This window comes from Cryptosporidium ubiquitum, assembly GCF_001865345.1.
Source record: "Cryptosporidium ubiquitum isolate 39726 chromosome Unknown contig_5, whole genome shotgun sequence".
NCBI classification, from domain to species: Eukaryota; Apicomplexa; class Conoidasida; order Eucoccidiorida; family Cryptosporidiidae; genus Cryptosporidium; species Cryptosporidium ubiquitum.
In genome coordinates this window covers 163,195-188,581 of record NW_021639809.1, presented here as the reverse complement: position 1 = coordinate 188,581, position 25,387 = coordinate 163,195, and the positions used below count along the sequence as shown (strand labels likewise).

The 25,387-nt window shown below is 32.4% G+C and overlaps 13 protein-coding genes across 13 annotated transcripts; 8 read left to right on the top strand and 5 right to left on the bottom strand.

Annotated features, from left to right (window-relative positions):
- Positions 1-760: 760 nt before the first annotated feature.
- cubi_03160 (uncharacterized protein) lies at positions 761-1,309 on the top strand (the record flags this gene model as incomplete). Its single annotated transcript, XM_029020173.1, has 3 exons — positions 761-849; positions 898-1,015; positions 1,094-1,309. 3 exons carry the CDS (start codon positions 761-763, stop codon positions 1,307-1,309), a joined length of 423 nt encoding a protein of 140 aa, XP_028876180.1.
- Positions 1,310-1,373: 64 nt separating this feature from the next.
- cubi_03159 (uncharacterized protein) lies at positions 1,374-6,209 on the bottom strand (the record flags this gene model as incomplete). The annotated part of the gene is made up of 1 exon (XM_029020172.1): positions 1,374-6,209. The coding sequence occupies one exon, from the start codon at positions 6,207-6,209 to the stop codon at positions 1,374-1,376; it is 4,836 nt and encodes a 1,611-aa protein (XP_028876179.1).
- A 173-nt stretch (positions 6,210-6,382) lies between these two features.
- cubi_03158 (uncharacterized protein) lies at positions 6,383-7,461 on the top strand (the record flags this gene model as incomplete). Its single annotated transcript, XM_029020171.1, has 2 exons — positions 6,383-6,835; positions 7,054-7,461. The coding sequence occupies 2 exons, from the start codon at positions 6,383-6,385 to the stop codon at positions 7,459-7,461; spliced, it is 861 nt and encodes a 286-aa protein (XP_028876178.1).
- Positions 7,462-7,510: 49 nt separating this feature from the next.
- cubi_03157 (phosducin related thioredoxin fold protein) lies at positions 7,511-8,214 on the bottom strand (the record flags this gene model as incomplete). Its single annotated transcript, XM_029020170.1, has 2 exons — positions 7,511-7,520; positions 7,565-8,214. The coding sequence occupies 2 exons, from the start codon at positions 8,212-8,214 to the stop codon at positions 7,511-7,513; spliced, it is 660 nt and encodes a 219-aa protein (XP_028876177.1).
- A 366-nt stretch (positions 8,215-8,580) lies between these two features.
- Positions 8,581-11,448, bottom strand: cubi_03156 (uncharacterized protein; the record flags this gene model as incomplete). The annotated part of the gene is made up of 1 exon (XM_029020169.1): positions 8,581-11,448. One exon carries the CDS (start codon positions 11,446-11,448, stop codon positions 8,581-8,583), a length of 2,868 nt encoding a protein of 955 aa, XP_028876176.1.
- Positions 11,449-12,061: 613 nt separating this feature from the next.
- cubi_03155 (uncharacterized protein) lies at positions 12,062-13,249 on the top strand (the record flags this gene model as incomplete). The annotated part of the gene is made up of 1 exon (XM_029020168.1): positions 12,062-13,249. The coding sequence occupies one exon, from the start codon at positions 12,062-12,064 to the stop codon at positions 13,247-13,249; it is 1,188 nt and encodes a 395-aa protein (XP_028876175.1).
- Positions 13,250-13,667: 418 nt separating this feature from the next.
- On the top strand, positions 13,668-15,803 carry cubi_03154 (uncharacterized protein; the record flags this gene model as incomplete). The annotated part of the gene is made up of 1 exon (XM_029020167.1): positions 13,668-15,803. One exon carries the CDS (start codon positions 13,668-13,670, stop codon positions 15,801-15,803), a length of 2,136 nt encoding a protein of 711 aa, XP_028876174.1.
- Positions 15,804-16,489: 686 nt separating this feature from the next.
- On the top strand, positions 16,490-18,286 carry cubi_03153 (ABC amino acid transporter; the record flags this gene model as incomplete). The annotated part of the gene is made up of 1 exon (XM_029020166.1): positions 16,490-18,286. One exon carries the CDS (start codon positions 16,490-16,492, stop codon positions 18,284-18,286), a length of 1,797 nt encoding a protein of 598 aa, XP_028876173.1.
- A 382-nt stretch (positions 18,287-18,668) lies between these two features.
- Positions 18,669-20,732, top strand: cubi_03152 (uncharacterized protein; the record flags this gene model as incomplete). The annotated part of the gene is made up of 1 exon (XM_029020165.1): positions 18,669-20,732. The coding sequence occupies one exon, from the start codon at positions 18,669-18,671 to the stop codon at positions 20,730-20,732; it is 2,064 nt and encodes a 687-aa protein (XP_028876172.1).
- A 29-nt stretch (positions 20,733-20,761) lies between these two features.
- On the bottom strand, positions 20,762-21,702 carry cubi_03151 (uncharacterized protein; the record flags this gene model as incomplete). The annotated part of the gene is made up of 4 exons (XM_029020164.1): positions 20,762-20,840; positions 20,893-21,343; positions 21,438-21,493; positions 21,647-21,702. The coding sequence occupies 4 exons, from the start codon at positions 21,700-21,702 to the stop codon at positions 20,762-20,764; spliced, it is 642 nt and encodes a 213-aa protein (XP_028876171.1).
- Positions 21,703-22,251: 549 nt separating this feature from the next.
- Positions 22,252-22,641, top strand: cubi_03150 (DNA-directed RNA polymerase subunit; the record flags this gene model as incomplete). The annotated part of the gene is made up of 1 exon (XM_029020163.1): positions 22,252-22,641. One exon carries the CDS (start codon positions 22,252-22,254, stop codon positions 22,639-22,641), a length of 390 nt encoding a protein of 129 aa, XP_028876170.1.
- Positions 22,642-22,883: 242 nt separating this feature from the next.
- Positions 22,884-24,124, bottom strand: cubi_03149 (ribosomal protein S4; the record flags this gene model as incomplete). The annotated part of the gene is made up of 3 exons (XM_029020162.1): positions 22,884-23,165; positions 23,557-24,057; positions 24,122-24,124. The coding sequence occupies 3 exons, from the start codon at positions 24,122-24,124 to the stop codon at positions 22,884-22,886; spliced, it is 786 nt and encodes a 261-aa protein (XP_028876169.1).
- A 530-nt stretch (positions 24,125-24,654) lies between these two features.
- cubi_03148 (uncharacterized protein) lies at positions 24,655-25,380 on the top strand (the record flags this gene model as incomplete). The annotated part of the gene is made up of 1 exon (XM_029020161.1): positions 24,655-25,380. The coding sequence occupies one exon, from the start codon at positions 24,655-24,657 to the stop codon at positions 25,378-25,380; it is 726 nt and encodes a 241-aa protein (XP_028876168.1).
- Between the last annotated feature and the right edge of the window lie 7 nt (positions 25,381-25,387).

Below are 25,387 nucleotides of genomic sequence, written 5' to 3'. Positions count from 1 at the left end.
GCTTCCTCTTTTCTCCTTTCCTTTAAAATCTTTGCCTTTTTGAGTGAATTACTGAATGGGTTTGACTTCTTTTCTTCCTTCATTTTTACCATAATATTTCCAAAACTTTCAAAATTAGTTATAACCACACAATTCTATACTTTTTATTAGCTCCACCTCTCTATTTTATCATTCACCTTATTTTTTTTCTTACTTTGACCTTTTTTTCACTTGCATATACCGGTTTTCATAAAATGACACGTTTAGGCGGGTCTTTTCTATTTTATTTAAGTGTGAGAAAGTAATTTTTATCTTTTGTCCTTGTTTGAAAAGAAATTTTTGTAAAATGTTTAAATTACTTTCTTTAATCTTTCTTGTTATTTTTATTTTGAATGTGAGCTAAGTTCTTTACCTACTAGGGTTTAGTTTTCTTTCAATAATGTTTTTTTAGAATCTCCATTTATTAGGAAGAAAAAGTTATTAAAAGCATTAAGTAGTCAAAAGTCACAATTAATTCGTAATTTATACCTGAAAATTATTATAATCCTCTGTTCTTCGTATTTTTGATTCCTTACCTCCTATTCATGTAACCCAAAGTACTTTGAAGTTCTAAGGTCTCTTAAATCCAAATAAATTTCCCCATGTTAACTTTTAGGCGGAATACGATTAAATAATCGGCTTAAAAAAATAATTCTATAGAAACTAAAAAGAAATCAGAGAAAGAATATAGATATTCCTCAAACCTTTCATAAATTGGAAGTAACTTTTATATCAAATATTAATGGAGTGCCTAATTTGTTTTACTGATTTGGATGAAATCAATTCCGTTGAATACAAAACCTCTTCTGATTCTAAATGGTTTAAGTCACTGTAAGTAAATTATCCTTTTTCCAATCACTAATCACCTCTAATTTCTAGTTTTTGTATTGATTGTATTGGAACCTTGAAAAAGACTCAATATCAAAGGTATTGTGACTTAGTGACAAATACTAAATGCCTTAAAGAGCAGAAATCTCTACTAAAAAGAGGACCTCCTGTAAGTTTATCTGAGCTATCTTGTTATTCTCTTACAAAAAGAACTTTAATTATTCTATTATTCTTTATAAACTTCTAGATTAACATACATGATAAGCATGGTTTCCCAGAGTGTGGAGAAAATGAGGTCTTTATGCTTTGTAAGTCAGACAACAGGGATATAATCTCTCCAAAACTTGATGGATCTTTGATGGGAGAAGAAAGAGTCAAATACTGGGACTACCTTAAACAATTTATTTCCAAAGATCTTCTAGAAAATGAAAGTTCTAAAGACGAAGAAAATGATGATTCTTAACTATTCAACAAAAATAAAATAAACATAATAATTAGTATAAGTGTCCTTTTCATCTCAAAATTAATTAACCTTCTAATTTACTTAATGACGAAAGTTCAGAATTCTTTTTATTAATTTGTTTGAAAATGATTCTTTGTTCATCTTTCAACATAGTGAATAAGCTCTGTTTACAGTGATCATCAATGACAGATAGAATTGGATTTAAACACGAGCTTTTGATTATCTTTATGTTCAAATTCATTATATCCCTAAACTCTTCATTATTTTCCTCCAAAAACTCTAATCTCTTATTTATTATATTTATATAGTTAATTAAATCACAAGCCAGAGAAATAGAGTATCTTTGAACCTTATTTTTTGTTATCTGTGACACTATTAAAGGGTATAACCTGCTTATTCTTTTATTGTTAAGTGTGTATAACTTAATTCCTATAGGTTGAAAGCTTATTTGATCTCCCAGATTCACTAGATTCTTCAAAGACTCCTCAATCAAATGAAATTGAGAGATCCAAACATCCAAATGGCCTGTAGTGTTCTGATTCCTATTCTTCTTTCTGTTAGACTGATCCCAAAGAGGATTCAATAAAGTATACAAAGGAATGTAAGGACTGATCATGAGACACTCAAATAAAGCCATATAAAATGATTCTCTTGTATTTTCATCCATTCTTTCTTTCTTTACAATACTTTCTAAATCTTCTAGTCTCAATCCCAATCCAATATTTGAAAGCCTTGATGAAATTACCAGTAACATGTTTGAAATTGGAATAATTAGACTATTATTTAGACTTGATCTTGGATTTTCTTTGACTTCTGTTATATAGCACCTAACACAACATGAGTACAAGATTGAAATAATATTACTGAGTCTAATAAAAGAAAAAGTACATAAAATATACTCAATTCTCAAGTTTGGTTGTCTCTTTTCTATATAATCTACCAGTCTCGAGATCATCACCACAATACTGAATTCCAGCTTATCTGAAGTTCCCCAAGAGGAAATCTTACAAAATAGATTTCCTCTTAAACATGGAGATAAACATTTGTAAATCTGACCCTTATTACGAATTATTCCCCAAAATAAATCTAAATAACTTAGGAATAAGAATAAATTCGTTTCTCTAGTAAAGTTGACCTTAATCATACTTTCATTAATGGCGTGATTCAGGAGACTAGTAACAGAGCTGTTTACCAAATTTGAAATTATCTCGTATATATCCATTTGTCTGTAAATATGTGGTAAATGACTATAATCTTCCTTTCTAATCGAACTTCCTTCTAAAATACACTTGACAAAGTATCTACTCCATTCTGAGACGTTCTTAAAATGATTTCTGTAATTCAATGTCTCATGATCCTCTTGATCTATTCCATATATTCCAAATTCAAGGTTTACTCTAATAAGTTCCAAAAATAACTTGAAAGTCTCTGAGTAAACTTTCTCTAATGATCCAAAGCAAAGTTTCATGAATTCTTGGTTTTTCTTTAGATCTAATAAAGTATTTTTAGTTATTTGAATTACCTGTTTCAAGTAGCTGATTATCAGATCAATTAAAATAAAACACTCCTTAAGTAACTTTTTTGAATTTTCAGAATCTTCAAGAATTTTTTGAATCTTATTCAAGATACCTGACAATATCTTAATTAAAGTATTAATTCTTGGCAAAGGCCAGTTTTCTTGTGTCTCACTAGATTCTTCACCAGGATCAAATTCCCAATTCTGAATTTCAGGATGAATTCCCAAGTAGAACTCACAAATCTTTGTTGAATAAAGTAACTCTATTTTCTTTTTCTCCTTCAATTTATGTTTCAAACTTTTTAATATCTGAAAAATATTAATGTTTTTCATAACCATACCTTTCATAGATTCAAAACTTTCCTCTGAGCACAAATCTATGCACAGTTGAATCTGATTAAGCCAAGATCTCTTTTCTATTAATAGATCCTCATTGTTTTTCTTAACATTCATCCACCACCACCAATCCAAGGATTCCATCTGATTTATCACCAAATCCATGATTCTTTTCGAGTCTTTTTCCGATCTTGAGACACATTTGATTGATTTCTTTAAGATATAATTAAGATCTTGAGACATTTTGCTGTTAGTCTCTACTCTTGAGATTAGATCCAAGTACTTAGCCAGTATATTTTGTTTACCATTTTCCTTGTTAAAAAAGAATTGGGATAATATTTTAACAAAATCATCAGCTCCAACTTCACCTTCTAAAGTGATCCACCTTATAATTCCTTCCAAAGCCTTTTCTAAAGAATGTCTTCTAGAGATTTGGTCCTGTTTTAAGCTTGAGACATAATCTTCTCTAAAAATTAGATTAAGATATAATTTAGAAATCTTTGAAAATATATCTTCAACCAGAAGCTCAGTTCTGTTATTCAAAAAGTAAGATACTATTTCTTTTCGATTCCAGAAATCTAAGATCTTTAAATCATGAAACATTAATATACTAGATTCTCCAGAGACATTATCCAAGCTTAACTTTCTTTTCTTTCTACTACCAGTCTCTAGAAAGTTGTTGTTCAATTCCTCAAGAGTTATATCTATCATAATACTTGGTAAATAAGGAATTTGGACAAAACTATTGAAAAGAGAATTTGGTACATCATTTTTTTCAATATATTGTTCATATAGAGATTTCAAGAATAAGTCTAAATTTGAAAACTGGTCATTACCTTCAACATAATCTTTAATGTATTTGTCTATACCTTTCAAATGAGAGATATTCAATAAGATGAACTTGGTAAGAATTTTGTTGATTCTAACTTTCCAGGATGGATCATCTATATCCAAGTCTGAATAAAGATTCAAAATTTGACCATATAAGACAAAAATCTTTTTAAAGTCATCTCTTTTCAAAGATCCCGAGTCTCTGAGTTTAGTAATTAAGGTGATCAGATGAACTAAAGTGATATAAACATTGAATGGAGAATATAATGAATCCTTCTCATTACAACTTCCCCAGTAGTTTTCATTCAAAACTTTGTCGTAATGATAATTTATCATTTCAAAAAACTCACTCTTCCGTTCTATGTTCCAAGATAAGAGCTTTCTCAAAAGATGTATGAGTCCTAGAGTACATGTAGTTTGAATAATTTTGGAATTTTCTGAAAATAATCCATTTGAATCAGTATCTTTAATATACTGATGAATTTGTCTAACAGCTTCCTCCAAGTTTGGAATTGATGGTTCTGTAATTTGGATAGTAATCATTAGAATTCCAATCCAAGAGTTAGAGATACATTCATATAAGAAAGATTCAGATGAATTTCCTTTAAGAAGTCCAAGGAAAGAGTTGATAATATCAGAAGTTTGACCTGGAAGGACAGAAAAGGCAATATTATTTTTGATTGTCTGAAGAACTTCAGTACTTAGAAAAATATCTTCAAATTTGTGTATGTCTTTGGGATTAATATCCTTAGATATAAGTTCAGAAATGGCATTAAAGAATAGTGGAAGGTCGTGGAGCTTTATAAATGTGAGTATATATTTGCTTATACAAATCTTAAGAGAGGAAGAAACCGAACTTTGTGAGTTTAAGAAGTCAGAATTTTTGAGATGAATATCCTCACTAGATATGAAATCAAGGATAACTTCGAGAGGACCATAATTGGAGTCTTTGTGATATGTTTGGAGAGAATTTGGAATAATAGATTTCTTAGCTTTATTGGAGAGAAAAATGTCTGGTAGAAGTTTTAGACATTTAATTGGATCAATGATAATAGAATTCTCTATAGTCTTCCAGATACTCTGATTTAAATTACCTTTGGAAATGCATTCTTGGAGCTTACTGAAGATCAATTCATAGATCCTAAGCTTGAAATTGTTTCCAAACTCATCATTTGATTCTCTAATATTAAAAGTATTAACATTAATAAAGAAGTTAAAGCATTCATTAAGATATTTGACCTTTTCATAAAAATCTTTTTGTTCAGCTAAATTTATACTCAAATAGAGAAAGAACAACAAGTATTCTCCTCCAATATTGTTAGAAATCTGAGCTTCTCTATAAATAGACTTTTCAACGTCGTGGATCTTTTTTATAATCAGAGGAAGAAAACAGTCAAATTTGGAATCTTTTGTGATTAATGTCTTATAAAAAATAAGTGTATAGTTTGAAGAGGAAATCTGCTTGTTAGATTGATTCTGTTTAAGATTTCTAGTTATTGCCAAAACTTCGTTCTTAAGAATAGATGTAAAAGAAGGTAGGTGGTTGTTACTTACACAAAACTGAATAAGTTGAGTAATCTCGTGCCTAATTTCTAAAACAAAAGGAATTTCAAGGTTCTCTTTTTCGTAGAAAGTTCTAAAAGACTCTAGGAGACGACCTGAAACTATAGTAAAGCCTTTTCTTGGGGGAATATACATGGAAACAAGTTTTCCAAGAAGCTTAACTCCTACATAACATAACTCAAATTCATTTGGTGAGGCTGAATCCAAATAATCAGAAAGGAGATTAACCAGAGGGTCCACATCATTCACATAAACACTTGGAAATCTCTGTTCCATAATTTTCATTATACTCAGCCAATTATTAAAAGATTCTCTCGAGTTTCTTATCTTAACATTGGGAAATAACCATTTGGACCACAAAACAGAGTATCTAATCATTGGGAAATCACCTGGAAGCTCCTTCAGTATTTCATGGAAAAACTTCAACTCTTCCTCTGGAATTTCATTTAGTCTCTTTTCATTGTTTCCATATGGAAGCTTTCTACCTTTAGAATCATACCACTCAAATAACCAAATAGCCAGACTTTTTTTGTCAAAACTCTGGTGACTCTGAGGTTCTAAAGAGAGGGAGCTGAGCTCTCTTCTATACCTTACCTTTAGTACATCAGAGCTCATTTGATTTTTAGCATGGACAATTTTGTCCTTTTCTGACATTATCTACAAGTTATTTGCAATTTAATTGGAGTTGGCGCCATGGCGCCAAAACATGTTCTTAATCAAATAATTGTCTCAAAAGCATGAACACAAAAAAAAACAAGGTAAGAAATAAAAATATGGGTTAGTATAATTAGGTTGAGAGTAAGATAACAAAGATTAAGAATTCTTTAATGGATTTGGTTATTGGTAGGGGAACATTTGGGACAGTCAGAGTCTTTAGGGATTCAAAATTTGGGAAACTTTGTATCTACAAGACTGCAAACTCGGTTGAAAAGAATGGGGATCTCGAAAAGGAGGACAATTTGCTTAGAAAACTGAAGGGAAAACAAGTAGTCGAGAGATATGGTTCTTTTGTGGATGAAAATGGACTATTTACAATAATCCTAGAGTACTTACCAAGAGATCTAAGAAAGGTAATACTTAAAGAAGAGGCTTATAGCTTTAATATTAGAAGGAAAATCCTTTTTGAAATATTGAAGGGAATTGAGCATATTCACAATTTAAAAGTCACTCATAATGATTTGAAACCTGAGAATGTTTTAGTGAATGAGGATTTCAGCATTAAGATTTGTGACTTTGGAATGGCTACAGAAACTGATAGTAAAACTATTAAATACGATAAGGTAAGTCGTTTGGTAGTAAGATGGTTAGCTTAGTGCTCAATGATGAATTTTTCTGGATGAAAATAACTGTTTGGTTTAACTAGAGTTTTGGTTTCAAACAGTAATTTGAAATGAAAAGGCGAATCTGAGAGCTCATAGTTATCAAAAGTAATACATTATAACAATGAAATACTTTGTTTGGGTAATTAACTCTTTATTAAATTTGTTATTGCCTTTAGGTATTCACAAACCTTAAATATAAAAGTCCAGAAAGACTTTTAGGTACCAGAAATTTAGATGATCTTTTTGCTAGCGATATCTGGTCCTTTGGGTGTATAGCTTTTGAACTCCTAACTGGGAAGGCATTATTTAATGGAGAAAATGAAATAGACCAATTATTAAGTATTTTCAGAATAGTGGGAACACCAGTAGAAGCAAGCTTGAATTATTTGAATAGCTTACCTTCAATTTCAAAATCAGGAATAATTCTTCCCTCTTTCAAGCCAAATTGGGAGTTGTTAGGGTTTAATTGCAAAGATAGCAAACCTTTCTTTGAACTACTAAGACATTCATTAAACCCTAGTTCACTTGAAAGGATTACTGCAACTCAAGCTTTAAAATTAAAAATCTTTTCAGATCTTTTGTAGATATTTAATTCTATCTTGCATTTTATCAAAAGCCAAGGAACTATAACATTTACCATTGTCTATATCATCAGAATTATCGCTACTTGAGTAACCATCGGAATACTCTGTAATTTCACTATTTTTTATAACATTGTTTTGGGCAAACAACTTCAAAATAGATTTAATAGTAATTTTCTTGTTTTTTCCTTTAAAACTCTCACTACCTGTTATTTGAGAAATGCTTGTACCATTTCTGTATATAATCATAGTTGGTAATGATTTGTCAGGGTAGTTTGGAACAATATCATTGGAAATACCCTTAACAAATTTGACTTTACCATATTTCTTTGCTATTGTCTCGGATAAGAGTTTATTAATGATTTGACAGTCTTCATTTGACTCCTTATACAAGTGGACAACAACTGTTGTGTTGTCTTTAGATGCTTCCGTGACTTCTTTAACAAAGTCAGGCTTCCTTATAAAGTATAATTCACCAAATCTGGAGTTTTCATCCGCCTTATTTTTCAAAGATGCTAATCTCCTAGCTCGTATAGCATCTAGCTCTTTCTCAAAGTTCTCGTCTTTATCAACCTCAATATCAATAAGTTTCTCCAGTTTTGCGTTCTCAAAAAAGTTAATAGATTCCAAAGCATCTATCCTTTCCTTGTATATTTCCTCATTCTTCTTCTCATGCTCTCTTGGGGCCCAGATTCCTCGCTTAACCATCTGATCCTCCCATTGTGTAGTGATTTCTGTTGGATTTGTGGTTGACATTCTTAATTGTTAAGATCTAAAAACTTCACAACGAAAAATGGACTCTTGATTCTCATTAAACTGAAAACATAAACATGTATTTGCTCTTTAAATCGGTATCTTAAAATTAAAAAATTATCTAATTTGACTCCTATTTTTCTCCAAAAATTCGGTTCCCTGACCCCTGTACTATCTTGTGGTAATTATTAATTAAAACCCCAATTAATTATAAGTAAAAAATTATTTGGGCGCCAAAAACATGCAATTTTACAGCCAAGTGGATAGTGGAGTTATAAATTAATGCATAGTACCAGTGTAAACGAAAAGAGTAAAAAATTGGAGGATTTATAAAGAACAATTTTAATTATGGTAACACATAAATATTAATTAAGGCTTTTTATTTGTAGGTAACGTGTTAGAAGTCAAAGATTTTGGGTCTTTAAATGCTTGGTTTGTCTTCCTTTTTCCTCTTTCTGACCATGTGCTATAAAGAACTCGACTTTCAGGAAGGAAGTATTCAACTCCATGCTGTCTCAATGCATGGAGGATAAACAGGTAGAATGGAGTTCTGATTTCCAGTAGCTTTTCCCATTCAAAAGAAGGATTAACGTTAGAAAAAGAAACTCTTGTTTCGATGAAATGACCTGGTTGGATTGAGTGGATGTACACATAAACTGAGTTTGGAATAAAATCCCTTGGACGATCATTGGCATACTGTTTTATTGATTTGGTGAGTGCATCAAAAACAAAAGGACTTGTTAAGTCTGACATATAGAAGGTAAGGATATGACTGCTTTGTAGTGCCCTACTTTCATTTGATATACTTTGATCAATCAGCCAATAATTAGGGTACATGATTGGCACTGACTCCACTGTTGAAAATATTGTGCAAAATGTTTTGATTTTTTTAACTGTGATAATTGGACCATTGTTGATTCGAATTCTATCTCCCTGGTTGTAAGGGTTTTCAAAGACCACAAAGATTACAGAACTTACAAAGTTACTATAGAGCCTATTTAAAGCAACTGAAATTGAGGATACCACGGCTGCACCTGAAATAACTAGAGTATTTACATTAACACCCAATATAATTAAAATAAATAGAAATGAGAAAAACCAAAGCACTATAGAGACCATGCGTTTAAATACCTTTGCAATTCCTTCTTGAGATTCTAATGTGTTAATCATCTTTTTCCTTGTTTCATAGGTAGTTACTAATAGCCTGACCCAGTCATCCTCATTATATTCTTTTCTTCCCATTGGATCTATCTTCTTTAGAAATGCTTCAACATTTTCTCCATACAATACCTTTAAAACATCAATGTTTAATATCAGAGGTTGATCGGTTTCTTCCTCAAACAAACAAAAGTCATTGTAATTAAACACTCCATATGGTGTTGCTGGGAAAAATGAATTGTATGTTTTTTTCTTTTTCAAATCTGAGTTTTGCTTTCCTCCACTTAACACTGAAGGTTGAATAGGCCTTCCATTTTCTTCGACTAAAACTGTCTTAAATTCCTCTGCACGAAGAATACTAGTTTTCTTTTCCTCATTTTTCTCATCATCATTTTTCCCTTCTATTTTCTTTTCTCTCTTAAACTCTGGTTCATTGATTTTGGATTCATATATAGTTGGATTCTTGATTTTTATGGAGGTATCCCATGCAGACTTATCGTCAATTAAACTCTCTTGTTTCCCAATCTTTGGGATAAAGTCACTCTCACCTTCGCTTGAAGATGAAGCTTGAGAGGAAGAATTTGGGACAGATGATGGTATTTCTATTGAAGTTAGATTCGTAATAATGTGTTCTCCTGAGGCACTCCCAATTTCGACGGCTTCTTTTGCATGCATGCGTTCCATTCCGTCAAATTCAGCTTCAGAGTTATTCGTGGCGCTTTTATCTTTCTGTTTGTACTTCCACTTCCCCATAAAAAGTAGTATTTCGTTTGTGTGTTCTACCATATCATTAAATAGGGATTTCGCATATTTCCTTGCATCTTTCTTATTCCTAACCTCAACAAACTGATTATCGAGATAAAAGAGAGCTGAGTACTGTTTCACAAATTGGACTGCCAACCAGTTCTGATACTTTTTTTTCTTTATTTGAGAAATTCCCTCCTCTGTCAAAAAATAAGGTAAGGTAATAGAATCTCCCTTATTCATATGCTTCTCTTTAGAACGATTTTTTGAAGAGAACTTACTTAACAAGAAACGACTATTCTGGTTAGGCATTAACCTGAGTCCCTCAACAATGTGAGGACGTAGTTTAGTCCAATTACAGTTGATTAATCTCAAGAACCGATATTTAAGTAGGAATTCCACCAAAAGTTTTGACATGGATCCAATGAAGTCTAGCATAAAGTAAAACATAATAAACGCAAGAATAAGTCTTCTAATAGCAAATACCAAAACTATTAATCTTGACTTCATAATTATGGAGAATGAGAATAGAGGAATTGTTGAGTTATCATTTAGAAAAGGAATAATATATCCTGTTCCTTCCTCATTCAATGTTAACTGTAACTTCCAAAGTAAGCTAATTTGGCCTGCCCATATACAGTATATAAGCTCAGGATCTGCTGTTCCAGAAAGAGCAGCAAAAATTCTACCTTCCGGGCATAGCCATGGTAAAAGGAGTCTGAAAACTATCAATCTTACAACCATCATAAGCAAAAAAGTGCCCACATCCATAAAGTAAATAACTGTAGCACATTTAGCAGTACTTGTTGAGAAACCATTATCTATTAAATGATTGACATACATTGCAATAGAGGAGCATAATAGAAAGAATTGCCAGAATAGTGGTGCAGAGTCTGGAAAGAAAAATCTAAATATTGTATATACCCAAGTCTCAGCCTCGTCATCTTCTTCTTCTTCTTCTTTCTTTTCTTCAAACACTTTACTGGGTCTTTTAAAGAATAAATCACTTCCTAGTTTTTGGAATATATTTTTCTGGTTTTTTTCATCTTCTAATTGGTTTGTACATATACTTTGTTCATCTTCATTTCTAGCCTTGAAAACATCAATTTTATCAACATTATTCTTTCCATCAGCACTTGAGCCCTTTGCATTCAGTGCTTTTTTTTCGTTTAAGGGTTTTTGGTTCCAGATTGAAAAACGATGATGATCTTTCTTTTCTTGAGTTCCATCTATATTTTCTTCAGGTTTCCTCCAAATCATCGAAAATCTGGTTGCTCTGCGACTCTTGCGAGCATTGTTTTGTCCTGTACCATCCTTTGGGCTTACGTTTTCCATCTCGTAGCACTATTCGATGCTAATCCTTTTCAAAGGTCTGTATTTTCTCATACATGCAATTATTTATTAATATGGATCTATAAGGTTTGGCGCCTAAGCTTGTAGAAATAATAAATGCATGGGTTTATGAGATAATTAGAATATAGGAAAAAAAATAGAAGAGGATAATTAGAGGGGTGGGGATGAGTGGGGAATGGAACAAATGGAGGATTAATGGTATAAATCATGGAACACAATGTGTAAAATGAGCAAATTTATCTTTAATGGAGGAGTATGAGCATTAACTTTATTTCTAATTATCTGAGAAGTTCTTCGATATTGAATGTAGGTGATATCATTCAATAATAATACTTAATTATGAAAGAAAAAGTATATTTGAGAGAATGAAGGGTATAGCAGTTAGGAATTTAGTTATTTTTGTCTCAATATAAATCATGCTTTATTGCTTTTTGTTAATCTTAGGAAATAAAAAAGTTAATTTAAATTGCCCATACACACTGCACACACATTTTCCATAGGGTAATAAAAAAAAAAGCACTAGTGTTGTCAATAAAGGAAGTTTAAAAACAAATTGGCTGTGTTTTAGGTAAGAATGGTCAATTAGTTCGAAGTTATGAAGACTACTTTCAGATCAATATGGCTATTTCTTCAAATTTACCTTGCTTTAGCTTCAAATACAAAAACTAACCAAATTTTTGGGCTTGTTCCAGAGGAGCAATGTAAAAACTTTGGTTGCAAAAATGTTAAGTCAGCAAATTATTATACATCATGTGGGCAATCTGTTTTTTGCACTAAATGCCAGTTGAATGTATTTAAGCCATTGACACATATTTGTGGCGGATGGAATTTAGGAAAATTTGAAAGAATTTTATTGGCAAATGGGTCAATATATTCAAATTTAAAGATAAGTGGTAACAGCTTCGAAGATTTGCATGCGGACTGGGGCGAAAATAAACCCATTGATTTAAGTAAATGCCAGCTGGAAAATTTTAACTACAATACTGCTTACTCAGCATTTTCAGTTGGTGGGTATACTTCACTTTATTCTACTGTGACTTTTAATATTGCAATTTTGGTAAATAAACCAAAGGGTAAGGATATTCCTCCAATAGAGTTTCAGATAGATCTAGATGAAACTTTGGAAGAGATTAATATAAGAGGTATGAATGCCAGAATAAGAAGAGAAAAATCTCTTTGCCCTATTACTCATAATTTAAACCCACTGAAGTTTCAACAGAAGAAAACAAAAGAAAATATGACAATGATTTCCAAATCTTTCTCTATACCACTTGATAGGTCCGGAGTTTATAGACCATATGAATTTAAGATTAAAGCTAAATGCAGTAAAAAAAAGTCATGCGATATGAAATATTACAAATTTTGTCTCCGTTTATCCTGCTCAAGAATGCTTGAATCACAGCTAGCACAGTATAAAATTGTTCAGGGATTGTTGAAAAATCATCCGGAAACTATATTGCGACAGGCGGAGGAGTACGAGGATGAAGATTTCAAGGAATCTAGCCAAAATAAAGAATCTGAAGATGCGGAGTCATCCAATAACAGAGATATTGATGAATACGAGGCAGAGAAACCATACGAGTTCACAGAAAAAGTGCAAATCAGCAAAAAAGTGCCAAAAAAAATCAATGAAGAGTTACAACTTGGAAGGCGTATTGTTTTCAATGGAAATTCTGCAAAAAACCCAAAAGGACTCTTAATGAGTAACTTATTCTATATTGTTTCAGGATTTGTAGTTACGATTATTTTAGTCTTTGTTTGCTTCTTAACCATGAGGAGATAAGGCAGAAATAGTCTAACTTAATCAAGATTCCTGATATTTTGAAATTAAATAGCGACTTTTTATATTTATAGTATTTTTAATATTAATTGAGAATAGAAATTTTAAGTTTATATATCATTCTAAAAAAAACTCATTGAAATATCGTTTATTACTGAAAGTGACTTTTTTTACCTAACAAAAAATGTTAAAATTTGTATATTGGAATTTTATATAGATTTTTAAATAATTTAATATTTGTAAGCATGTGGACAAGTGTGCATGCAAATATGCAAGCATGCATGATAATAAACGACGGTATATACAAATTTAGTTCCCATGCATGCAATTACAGGATAGCAAAAAAAATAGTTTTTGAAAATATATTTTCTAAAAACAAGTGATATTCTCAACTTGAGAGTTTCAAAATAAAAAAAAAGAAATGTTGAAATTCAAGGGTATATTTAAAGGCCTTAGCTTTATTTTATTAGCAGGAAACGCTTTGAGCCAAACAACTCAACAAGCCCCAACTTCGCAGCTTCTTCAAGAGCTTGCTCAGTACAGACAACAATTTAGAAGAACAGTAGATGGAAGACTCTGTTCTGCAGTATTTGTACAAGACTTCCAAACATATACAGATTGTACGATTGCAAAATCTCCAGATGGAACTTCAGGAAGAGAGTGGTGTTATGTTGAACCACAGGTAGCGTCCCAAGGTTCAAAGAACTGGAATTATTGTTTGCCAGTAGTAAACTATGATATGCTCCGTACAAAGGCGAATGAAATATTTGAAATCAAGGCAAGAGAATCAGCTAAGATTGCAAATCAATTAGATAATCAAGCTTCAAGATTAACTGACTTACTTGAGAGATACAACAGTACTTGTGGTTCTCAACAATCAATAGTAAGCAGTAGATTGGACAACATTGAGTCATTAATTCAGAAAGGTCAACATTGCCTAAATAAGATTGAAGAGTCAATTACAAAAGTCGATGTTTTAAAAACAAGTATTGATGAATTAGAAAAAGATATAGTAAGAGACCGTGACTTTGCTTTGAGCAGACCAGAAAACTGTGAACTATTACCAGGATATGAGGATATTCCTTTCCCTGATGGTTTAAGAGGCTCATACTATGACAATCCAAAGTTTGATGGTGTTCCAAGAAACTATAGAAATGATAGAAATATTAATATGATGTACATTTCAAAGGACCCAATTGATGGTGTTTCAAACCAACAATTCTCTATTAGATGGGACGGATTTTTACTCGCCCCTGAATCAGGAAGGTATTACTTCAGTATTGAAGCTGATTGTGGTGCCAGATTATTTTTAGGTGGAAGAGCTATTATTGTTGATAGAATGCCACAACCTTCCTCTGGGGATGCTTCCTCTGACAGAGCTGTTCCACTGTTATTGGATGCAAGACATGATGGTCCAACTAAAGTTACTTCAGTAGCTCAAGAATTAATTGGTGGCCAAAAGTATAGAATTAGAGTTGAGATGTTCCATAGCAGCCATCTTAGATACAACAATCCAGATATCGCTTCAATTAAATTGATGTGGAAAACCTCAAATATTCAAGAACAGGTTATTCCAAGTTCATACTTTTATACAGGAAACCCAAGACAGCCATTAAAACTTTCAGGTGTTAACCCAGTATTTTATGAAATCTCGACTTTAAGAAATGGAGAATTTGCTCACAAGGATAGCAATACTCACTACATCGCAGATTTACCAGCTGGATTTGAGGGCTTAAAGATGCTTAAATCATCATCTTCTCCAGAATTACACAATATGAAGGTGAGCGTTAACCAGCCATGTACAATGTTCATTGCCGCTGATGTTACTGATAAATTGCCTGTTACTGCTGAAAACTTGCAATTTACCAACACAAATTCTGTATTCTCAATCTATAAGACTGACGAGGCTGACTCCACAAAAGCTGTTGAGACTCAAACAATGAAGGTTGCTCAAGTAACTATCCCAAAAGCAACTGATATTTCTCTCAGGGTTAATGAATCTAAACCTTTTATTCTCTTCTTCAAGCAACACCCAACAGAAACATCCTTAACTAATACTCAGTGCTCCGAAAGAAAGCTCCTGAGCACTGACACTTATATTGAATCTGTCAAATCTTCATCCTCTCAAAGCCCTGAATTTGATGGAGTTTATGCATTAAAAGGAAAGAATCGTGATGAGCCTTATGGAGTTTGGAGAACATCTGTAGGAAGTACTATTGGTGAGAGCATTACCATCAGATTCAAGCAACCCGTTGAAGTCACTGATTTCCAATTTATTCCTTTAGATAATCCATCGATGTGGCCAGCTTCATTGACCATGTATATTAAACAACAGGTTGATGAAATGCATGAAACTAATATCCAAGAGAAGTTCACTCTAGCCCACACTGCCAATCCAAACTCCCACAAATATATGTTACAGTACCCACTAACTGCAAAGGAGGTAAAGATTGAGGTTTCTCAGATGTTCGTTGATAGTACTCAAACTGGAGGTTCTTTTATGATATATGGGAAAAGTTGCACAAAGGACACTACTACCACTACTTCTACAGAGTAAGAATGCAGAAATTTAGTGTATTGTCCACAAAATGTTATGATCCATATAAACAATACCATATTACAGAAGATCCTTAATCAGTTATTTTTTCAGCCAAAACTGATCATATAATAAAGATTAATATTGAAAAATAGCAAGATCAATTTTACTAATTGGTTTATAGAAATTTATATTTCAGATATATTAATTATTTCTTGTTTAACTCAACCCAACACAATTTATCTCTTTGAGTTCAGAAACACTCATTTCACACAACGTACTTATTCTAATATTCAGCATAAACTTTTTCTTTTTTCAGATTTCCTTAACAGGAAAATAATCGGTCTCAGTTCAGAGATTACATTACAAATTTCTCCACTAACTTTATAAATTTCAAAGCTGATCTGAATTGGCTCGGTAATGAAGACAATTTTCCGGTAAGTTGAATAATGCTAAATTGGATTTAACTAAAATATTTAGGGTTTTACTTAAAACATAATTAAAGGCCTACATTTTGGCGGCAAAATCTCAAAATTTGGTGCATTTTTGCATGGAAAGGTATTTAATCCAGTAAATCTAAAATTAACTTTAAAAAAAAGAAAAAAGCAAAGAAAAAAGAGAAGTTATGAGATACTGTGTGGCTGGCTTTTGGAAATACCATTAGACTAGATTCTTACAATACTTGTTGATTTTCAAACCAATATATAATGAAAAGAGTAAGGCCGTGCTTGAGAATTGTTGTCACATTGGTAAAATCTTTTATTGGGACTGGAATAATCTTTTTACCTGGGTCATTTAGAGTTTCAGGAATTGTTAGTGGAAATATATTATCAACTTTGGTTTGTATATTGGCTATAATTTCTATCAGATTATTGGTTAAATGTTGCCAAGGGAAAGAGACATTAGGAGAGTTGGCTGAAAGGGTTTGGGGAAGATCTGGATTGATTTTGGTTGACTCTTCAATATTTTTTTCTCAGTTGGGATTCTCCACAGTTTATATTATCTTTGTATCACAAAATATTCAGGAAATAATATATTCAATTTCAAGTTGCCAAATTGAAATTCCAATACTCAAACTAATTTGTTTCCAAATGGTGATTTATTTACCATTTATCTTTTTGAGAGACATTGAAAATTTGGGATTTCCCAGTGTACTTGCGAATATTTCTGTTTTTTCAGTACTTGGAGTAATCATTTATTATGGCGTTCAGAACCTGGAAAGATATCCTCTCGCTAGACCTCAAATATCAAGGTTCGGTAGTATATATGGAGCAGGATTAGTACTTGGTACAAGTGCATTTAATTATGAAGGTATAGCCTTAATCCTTCCTATAAGAAGTTCAACTCCAGAATATTTAATTCAAGCTTTTCCAACAATTATAACCTTTACAATGATAATGATTGGGATATTCTCAAATTTCTTTGCAAGCTTTGTTTACTATTCATTTGGTGATGATACTGCTTCCCCAGTAACTGAGAACATATTAAATCCAAAAGCAAAAATCATCTCACTCATAATATACTCATCTGCTATCATGTTTTCCGTCCCACTACAACTTTTCCCATCTATGGCCATTATTGAAAAGTACCTGTTTCAGATTAAGGCTTCCTATATGAAAAGAAAGACTTTGGAAAATCTAAATAAGATTGGATCAAAACCTGTACCAAAAACAGTTGAAGAAGCATCTAGAAAAGAGATTATGGAAGAAGCTTTAATGATTACAGATAAACACGAGAAAGAGTTTTCGACCAAGAACATTCGGATCAATCCCACAACTATAAACAGTGTAAGAACTTCCAAATTGAGCTTTTCTTCCTCCCCCTTGAAAAACTCAGAAAATATTTCAACATTCCAAAATAGTTTGTTTTCTACTTCAAAGATGATTCAGCTAGTGCCAATATCTGAAAACTGGGATTCTCCTATTGGAAACAAAGTTGTTTACTCTCCAATGGAAAGTTCAGCTCCAAGTAGAAAAGTGGGAACTTTGGATACTAAAAGACAACAAAAATTTGAGAAAAGAGTGGTAAATGAAGATTTAAAGGGCAATGTTTGTAATAGTATTCATGGTGATGTAAATAACAGAATTATTTCAAAAAAGGACAAAAAAGAGTACCTAGATGAACAGGAGATAGAAGATGAAGGAACCCAGATAGTAGAATTGAATCAGAATAGACTCATAAGTTCTAGATCGAAATTTTATCACTCAGTTCTGAGAGCTTTAGTTTCTTATTCTCTGGTTCTATTATGTGGAACTTTGGCTTATAACTTTGAAGACGAGTTGGGAAGCTTCGTGACCATAACTGGAGGGCTTTTATGTGTTCCTATAGCATTTGTTTATCCACCTCTTTTCTATTTTAGCCTTAATAAAGAAAGGATTTCGAAGACCAGACGTCTTTTCATTGGATTTATGGTTTTTATTGGCAGTGTAATTTCTTTTACCTCTGTTACCATGGCCATTTTAAGCTGGGAGACTAATCGTAGAAATCTAGTGTGTATAATGTAACCAGGTAAAGTATATGGAATAAAGGCAGAGATAGGAATAGGGGAAGATTCAAAAGTATATAGAGGCAAAGATTCAAATCTGCTAAACACGTAGATAGATTTAAAGGATATAACTATCAGTCCTAATAGACGAAATAAAACTAAAATAAAATTTCAATAAATCTAAATTAAAAAAACCTTTTCCGAGCCATATCTTATATTTTTCCCCCCCTTGTAATTTTTGAGATTTTAATTAATTTTTTATATTTTTTTTTCTACCCTATTTAGGGGGCCCCCAGGCGTATTTTTAGATTCGGTACCTGTGAGCGGCATGCTTACATTTTAAGCGCCGCATGGTAAAATCATGTTAGAGGAGTCGTGTGCATTAATGCAATAGTTTAAGAATGTATAAAGAAAATGAAAAAATACAGGAAGAACTGGAGCTTTCAGCAATATTCACGAAGTTTTTAGAATGTTTGGCAAAGAATAGTCATTTAGGAGGAGAGAATATAGTGAAGCACTCAAAGAATATATTGAGGATATTTTTGAAAGAGTTTCCTGAAAAGCTTTATCATTCAAAGAGATATTCATCACAGTCAACAGATGGTTCCATTTCGGGAAATTTCTCTCCATCCCAGAATGCAACATCCAATCAAACTCCAATTAAGGTTTGTTCGAGAAATTCAAGAGGAAATGGAAGAGAGGTAGAAGGGGAGGATAATAATGAAGAAAAAAGAGAGAACGACGATATATTGCAGAAAGCCTTCATGAATAGATGTTTTAGCGATGGTCTGATGTTTGCTCATTCAAATTTGAGTCAGAATCCTAATTTTTATTCAGGAGAAATTTTGGATTTTGAATTGGAGTTAGAGGCCGAAAGGCAAAATATAAAGGTAAATGAGAAAGAAGTAAACGAGCGGAATATGAGAAAAGACTTATATGATTACCCTAATACCACTTCTGTTTCTTCCTCCTCTTCGACATCCGCAATAAACTCTCCTTTCTCTAACACGCCAACTTCTGGGCGTCCTTCTATTTACAGAGTAATGACAAGTACTACAGTTGCATTTCCTTCTTATAATGATGATGGTATGGAAAAATTGAATATAGCTTTGAAGGAGGATAGACTTAGAAGGATTTCAACACATTCTAATAGAATTTGGCCTTCAAATGTTACAACTTACCTTAAAGGAATTGACATTTTTCTTAGGATTCCAGAGTATATACGCCCAAAGAAAGATGGAGCTATGTTAAATTTATCAATTGGAAGTTGCTCTCATCCTCATCCTTCTAAAGTTCATTATGGAGGAGAGGATGCTCATTTTTATGAAGAAAACGTTATTGGAGTTGCCGATGGTGTGGGAGAATGGGCAAATTTTGGAATCAATCCAAAACTATTTGCCTCCGAACTTATCTCTGGAATGAGAGAGGCTTATCTAAGTACGAAATGCATGCAACCATATTTCCCGCCTAATGACGTGGCAATTTTAAAGAAGAATGTGCATGCAAATAGTGAGTTGGAAGTGGGGAATGTGAATGTGGAAAGCAAAAATGCCTTGGAATTTAGTGGGTTTAAATGTCGTTCTAAAGGAGCGAAGTTGAAGTTTGATATATCTTATAATAAGGAAGAGAAAAGTGAATCACAGAGTGACTTTGATAACAAGAAGAGAGATAGTAGAGGTTATGTAAACGGTGAGAAGGACGAGTTACTCAAAGTGGGGAAGGAGTTCAATGATAGTCCTCGGACCCTTTCTTACTCTCAGTTTCTGTTGATGGAGGGATATAAAAATACACAATCATTTGGTTCATCAACAGCTTTTGTAGCATGCTTTGATCCAAAAACCTGCAAACTTCAGATTTCATATTTGGGTGACTCTGGGATAATTATACTGAGGAGGACCCCTGAGACTTTTAGGATGGGGATAGTGTACAGAAGTCCCGTTCAACAGCATTCTTTTAATTGTCCATTTCAATTATCAAAACTACCAACACATGAGGACTTCCCTATGTTGCAAGAAAAGGGATTAACTTGTTTTATCAATCTGGTCAAAAACAGTGAAGGTGTACCTCAGGATCTGCCATCTCATTCAATTTACAAAGAAATTACGCTTTCCCAGAGTGACTTGATTGTAATTGCAACAGATGGGTTATTTGACAATTTATATGACTATGAAATTTGCAGTATTTGTAGTGGAGCAATTTCCCCATATGAGGCAATTCAGCTATTAAAGGACCCCAAATTATATTCTAGTCCTCATAATATATCCAAAGCTTTGGCAAATGCAGCATATATTAAATCTTTGGATCCAAAGGCAAAGACTCCTTTTAACAAACAATGTAATGTGAACGATGAGCTGTGGCAGTTTAGTACTGGAGGAAAATTGGACGATATTACCGTTGTTGTTGCTTGGGTTGTAAGTGAGATAGATCAGATTATTTTAAACAGTAGACCAGACAAATTCAAATAATCAAGAAACTAATTTATTACTAGTTATTTTTAAAAACGTCTAGGGTCATCCTTAAACGAATCTATTTGTTTTCTCAATTTTTCCATGTTTTTCTTATGCGATAGAATTCTAATATTGTTCAATTATCAAGGTCAATCCTTTCATTCACTAGTTAACTTACCTAATATAAGGTTTCAACAAATCACTCCCCCAAGATCTAATTACTACACTTATTGTAGAATACAGGACGATATCTACCACCGAATAGGACTCCAGAGCCCAGAATCCTTGTTCAATCTTGTCATCTATGCATTTAAGCATAGGGTGAAGAGTATCCAACAAGAATTTGCTTTTTTTCTTTGTTTGCTGAACTCCAGTATAATTTTCTGATATATTCTCAAAATCCCATACTGAATGTAGTAATGACTGAAGAAATTCCAACCAATTCTCTACCCTATTTCTTTCCTCTGAATTATTACCCATCAACTTACACTTATCTGCGAGGTATCTTAGTATTGTGAATGATCCTGTTAGCTCTACTTCATTATTTGAATCTGACAAATATGGAAGCATTGGAAAATTCCCAGACTCAGCTAGAACATGCTGGAATTCAGGCTGTAAAAAGTCTTTTCCTGAAATGTTATGCTCTATATGTTCATATATAAAGTTATATAAAAATATTGATGAGCTTATACTTTGCTACCCAGAAATAGTATACTAACTTACCTTCATATGGTATTTCTTGATCTACCAATAATAATCTTATTGCATCGCAAGTTCCTCTAGAAATTTTATTAAATCACCAATTCATTAGTAGACTATTTGAGTTTCAAGCAAGCATGTCAGCTTTCATAGCTGGGTTTGAGATAACGTTTAGATATGTTTCAAACTCGATATTTCTTGGCCTTGCTTAAAAACTGCCCAATAGTGCTTACCTGCACGAAAAGTAAATAAGTCTTAATGGGTTATCTAAAGAACCAATATATTCCATTAGTACCTATTTATACTTGCCAAAACCAAAAGATCCTACTATACTAATACTCAGTTTTCTATTCAATAAGCAAAAATTTGCTTTTTCAATTATAATTTTAATAAAAATAAAGTTAAACACACGTAATTTATTATATACTTAAAGTTATCTGAAAAAATTATATTCTTTATGAGAAGGTTTAAAGAGAATATAAATACTTATTATTGCATTAAAGAAAGGTAAAAATACAAGGAATCCAACATCGCTATACAGATCTTGACGATGACCTGCTCTAATACAAAAAATCAGCTAATTTTTGGTTCATCGATATCTTTCCTAACTATTCTCTTTTTTAAAACATGAATTTTCTATCACTTTCTTATTACATTCTATTTCTGCATGTAATTTTTTTAAAAAGCAAATTTCCCGCCTATTTCTGAATTTATTTTTCCGGGGTTATGAGTTTCTGTATTTGCTTTTTGAGCCGAATTTTTGACATAAAAAATTAAAACAATATAAATTAGCCATTTTAAAAAATTGGGCAAATTTTAATAGTATTAAGTTATAAAAATGAATGATTACGATGAGTCTGGAGGAAACTATGATGAGGAAGAAGAGTACATTGAGGAGGAGTTATTAGAGGAAGAAATAGAAGGAGATGAGAATATAGAAATATTGGCAGAAGATGCAGTACATAGTAGGTATGATGGAAAACCAAACGAAGGCCCACGTATTACAACTCCTTATATGACAAAATTTGAAAAGGCAAGAATCATTGGAACAAGAGCACTACAAATTAGTATGAATGCTCCAGTTGCTATACCATTAGATGGTGAAACAGATCCTTTATTAATAGCAGAGAAAGAGCTTTATACTAAGAAAATTCCTTTCGTTATTAGAAGGTATCTTCCAAATGGGAATTATGAGGATTGGAAGATTGATGAATTAATTCTGGATTAAGTATAATAGCTGGTTTCTAGAAATTATTAATTAGCAATAGTGTTTAACGGTCAATTTTATTCTAGCTTGATTTCCCTGTAATTTCCACCTAGAAACTCCAAAAACAAATCTTACTAAAATAATAAGATTCGAGTCAGAAAAAGAGACAACTCCAAGTATTAAGATAAAATTGAAACAACTATGAAACTATGAGGAAAAAAAATGACTAATATGTTTGAGTGTTCCTAGAAATCAGTCTCTAATTAGTTCCTGTGCTTCTTCATTCTCAAATTTCTGTCCTCCACATTTGATAATCTAATACCTTTGTCCTTTGGAAGAGTGACCAAAGATTTACCCTCCTCTCCAATAACAAAGATATTTTTCATTAGAGTGGCAAAAGTGGCACCTTTTTGATCACGAATAGTGACGATACATTGAGCACCCATCTTTCTCTCAAAGTGAGTAATGGTACCAACACGACCCTGAGATCTACCACCAGTAACCATACACATGTTACCAACTTCACATTTGATAAAATCCAATACCTATTAGAGAAAAAAAGTTAGAAAAAGTTTTGGAAAATAGATTTTTGCAAGGCAAGTTATACAGAAGAATAAATCTCCATATAATGTTCAGTAGGTATTTTACACTAAAAGCTTCTCAAAATCTTCGGCCAATCCGCAGCAGTGAAATGGTGTGTCAAAAGCAGAACATCAGGACAATCATGATAGAAAGTCGAGACCATATCTCACCATGTAAGATGATTGTAAGAGAGATTCCCATTTAAGTCATTGTTCATCACCGAAAAGCCAACAACACACCAAATCAACTGTGGAAAAGAAGATTGCAATTTGAAATGTACAATGTAATACCAAAATAATAAACAACATTATGGTTTATTCTTCATATCATGCCTTTCAAACCAATATAACTTACCTTTCCTGTAGCCAAATCAACTTTAACAGTATCATTTGCCTTGACGTCTGGGTGGATGTATCTCAAAGTACGAGCGTCATTGGTTGTGGCAGTTGGAATACCCTTTGCTCCAAGAGCAACCTTAGTTACTTTACATAGCTTAAATCCTGCCTCTTTAGCATCAATTTGGACTGGGACAAATCTACCTTTTGTGTCATACATAATACGTATATTCTTTCCAACACGGTCAATGCTTACAACATCCATCAAACCTAATGGGAAGCAGATATCAGTTCTGACCTTTCCATCAACCTTAATAAGACGTTGCATTACAATATACTTTGCTTCAGTATACGTTAAAGCAAACTTTAATCTATTACGGAGTAAAATTGCCAATGGAATACATTCTCTTAGTTTATGTGGACCACTTGATGGACGAGGTGCATATACACCTGTTAACTTGTCCAACATCCAATTGGATGGAGCTGCCACACGCTTTAAATGCTTCTTTGGACCACGTGCCTAAAGGATTGATAAGTCTCAGTTAGAAACTTTCTTATTTTAACGAAAAACACTCTCAACTTACCATTCTTTAATGATTCTAAAATACAACTTTAACTCTAAAATTCCTAGTTAAACGCCTCGCCTTCAACTTGAACCAAGCTGATAGTAATTATCTATTTCGTTTTCCCGTCTCGATTATATTATTATTAATATTAACGCGTCAAAGTTGAATATGTCTCCATTTTTTCCTTTATTTACTATTTATTTTATTTTATTATTATTATTTATTATTATATTAGAAATAATATTATACACGTAAGGCGCCAACATGCCAAAATATAAATAATTTAAAAGTTAGTTTTTAATTTGACCAAATACCTGTATGTAAATATTTACTAGTTATTAATGTCATTTGGCGCCTAAACTATTCTAAAAAATTTGTCAATTAAAAACAACTATTTAAAAACGGTAATTAAAGGGACGTATGAAAAATTTCAAATTAAAATTCTCAAGTTCAATATACCAATTAAACTCTTGAATATATTAACTTCTGGAAATTTTACTTTCAATGTCTTATTTTGCATGTTTTAAGTTCACACATAGGAAGTAGCGAAAATGGACTTCTCAATCCCTGAGGTTATGATCAGGCGCAGGATTGTCCTCGAGGGACACCTTGATTTTTCGAATAGCGTAACATCGTGGGATGTTTACAAGAACATGTTAAGAAAAAGTTCGGAAATGTTTGTTTATTGCCACAGCAAAAAGGCATTAATTTGCCCGACTCCCAGACGTAGAGGAGTGAAGGAGGACGGGTGTATTATCGCTTACAATAGTGGGTATATTTTAAGCATTGGAGAAAACGAGGAAACGTGTGCTGAATACATTGCATGGCTTAGGAAAAAATTTAGACAACACGATCCGTCTGTTCCATTGGAAATAAAGCAAGTCAATTCTATTTTGAGAGTTGAGATCCCATCTAAATTCGGCCTAATTAATATATTCAAGCTTTATAATACTATTATTGCTAGTAATCACATTTTTGAAATACTTTTTGATCCAGAATTATATACAGCTATGATTATAAGTTTTCAACCTAATGGAATTTATTCCAATGAAGACAATATATCAACAAACAAGTTTCTTAGGTTCCCAGATGAGGAAATAGATGAAATCAATAATGAAATAACTCAATGTTGTTTTGTAGTTTCAGTTAATTACATTGTAGTACACAAGGTCAAAGATCACACTCAGGGCCTTGAAGCTATTCAAATGTTAATGAAATACCTGTATAGGAATGATATCATTATTGCTTCCGTTGAAACAAGTACTCCTTGTTCATGAGACACTA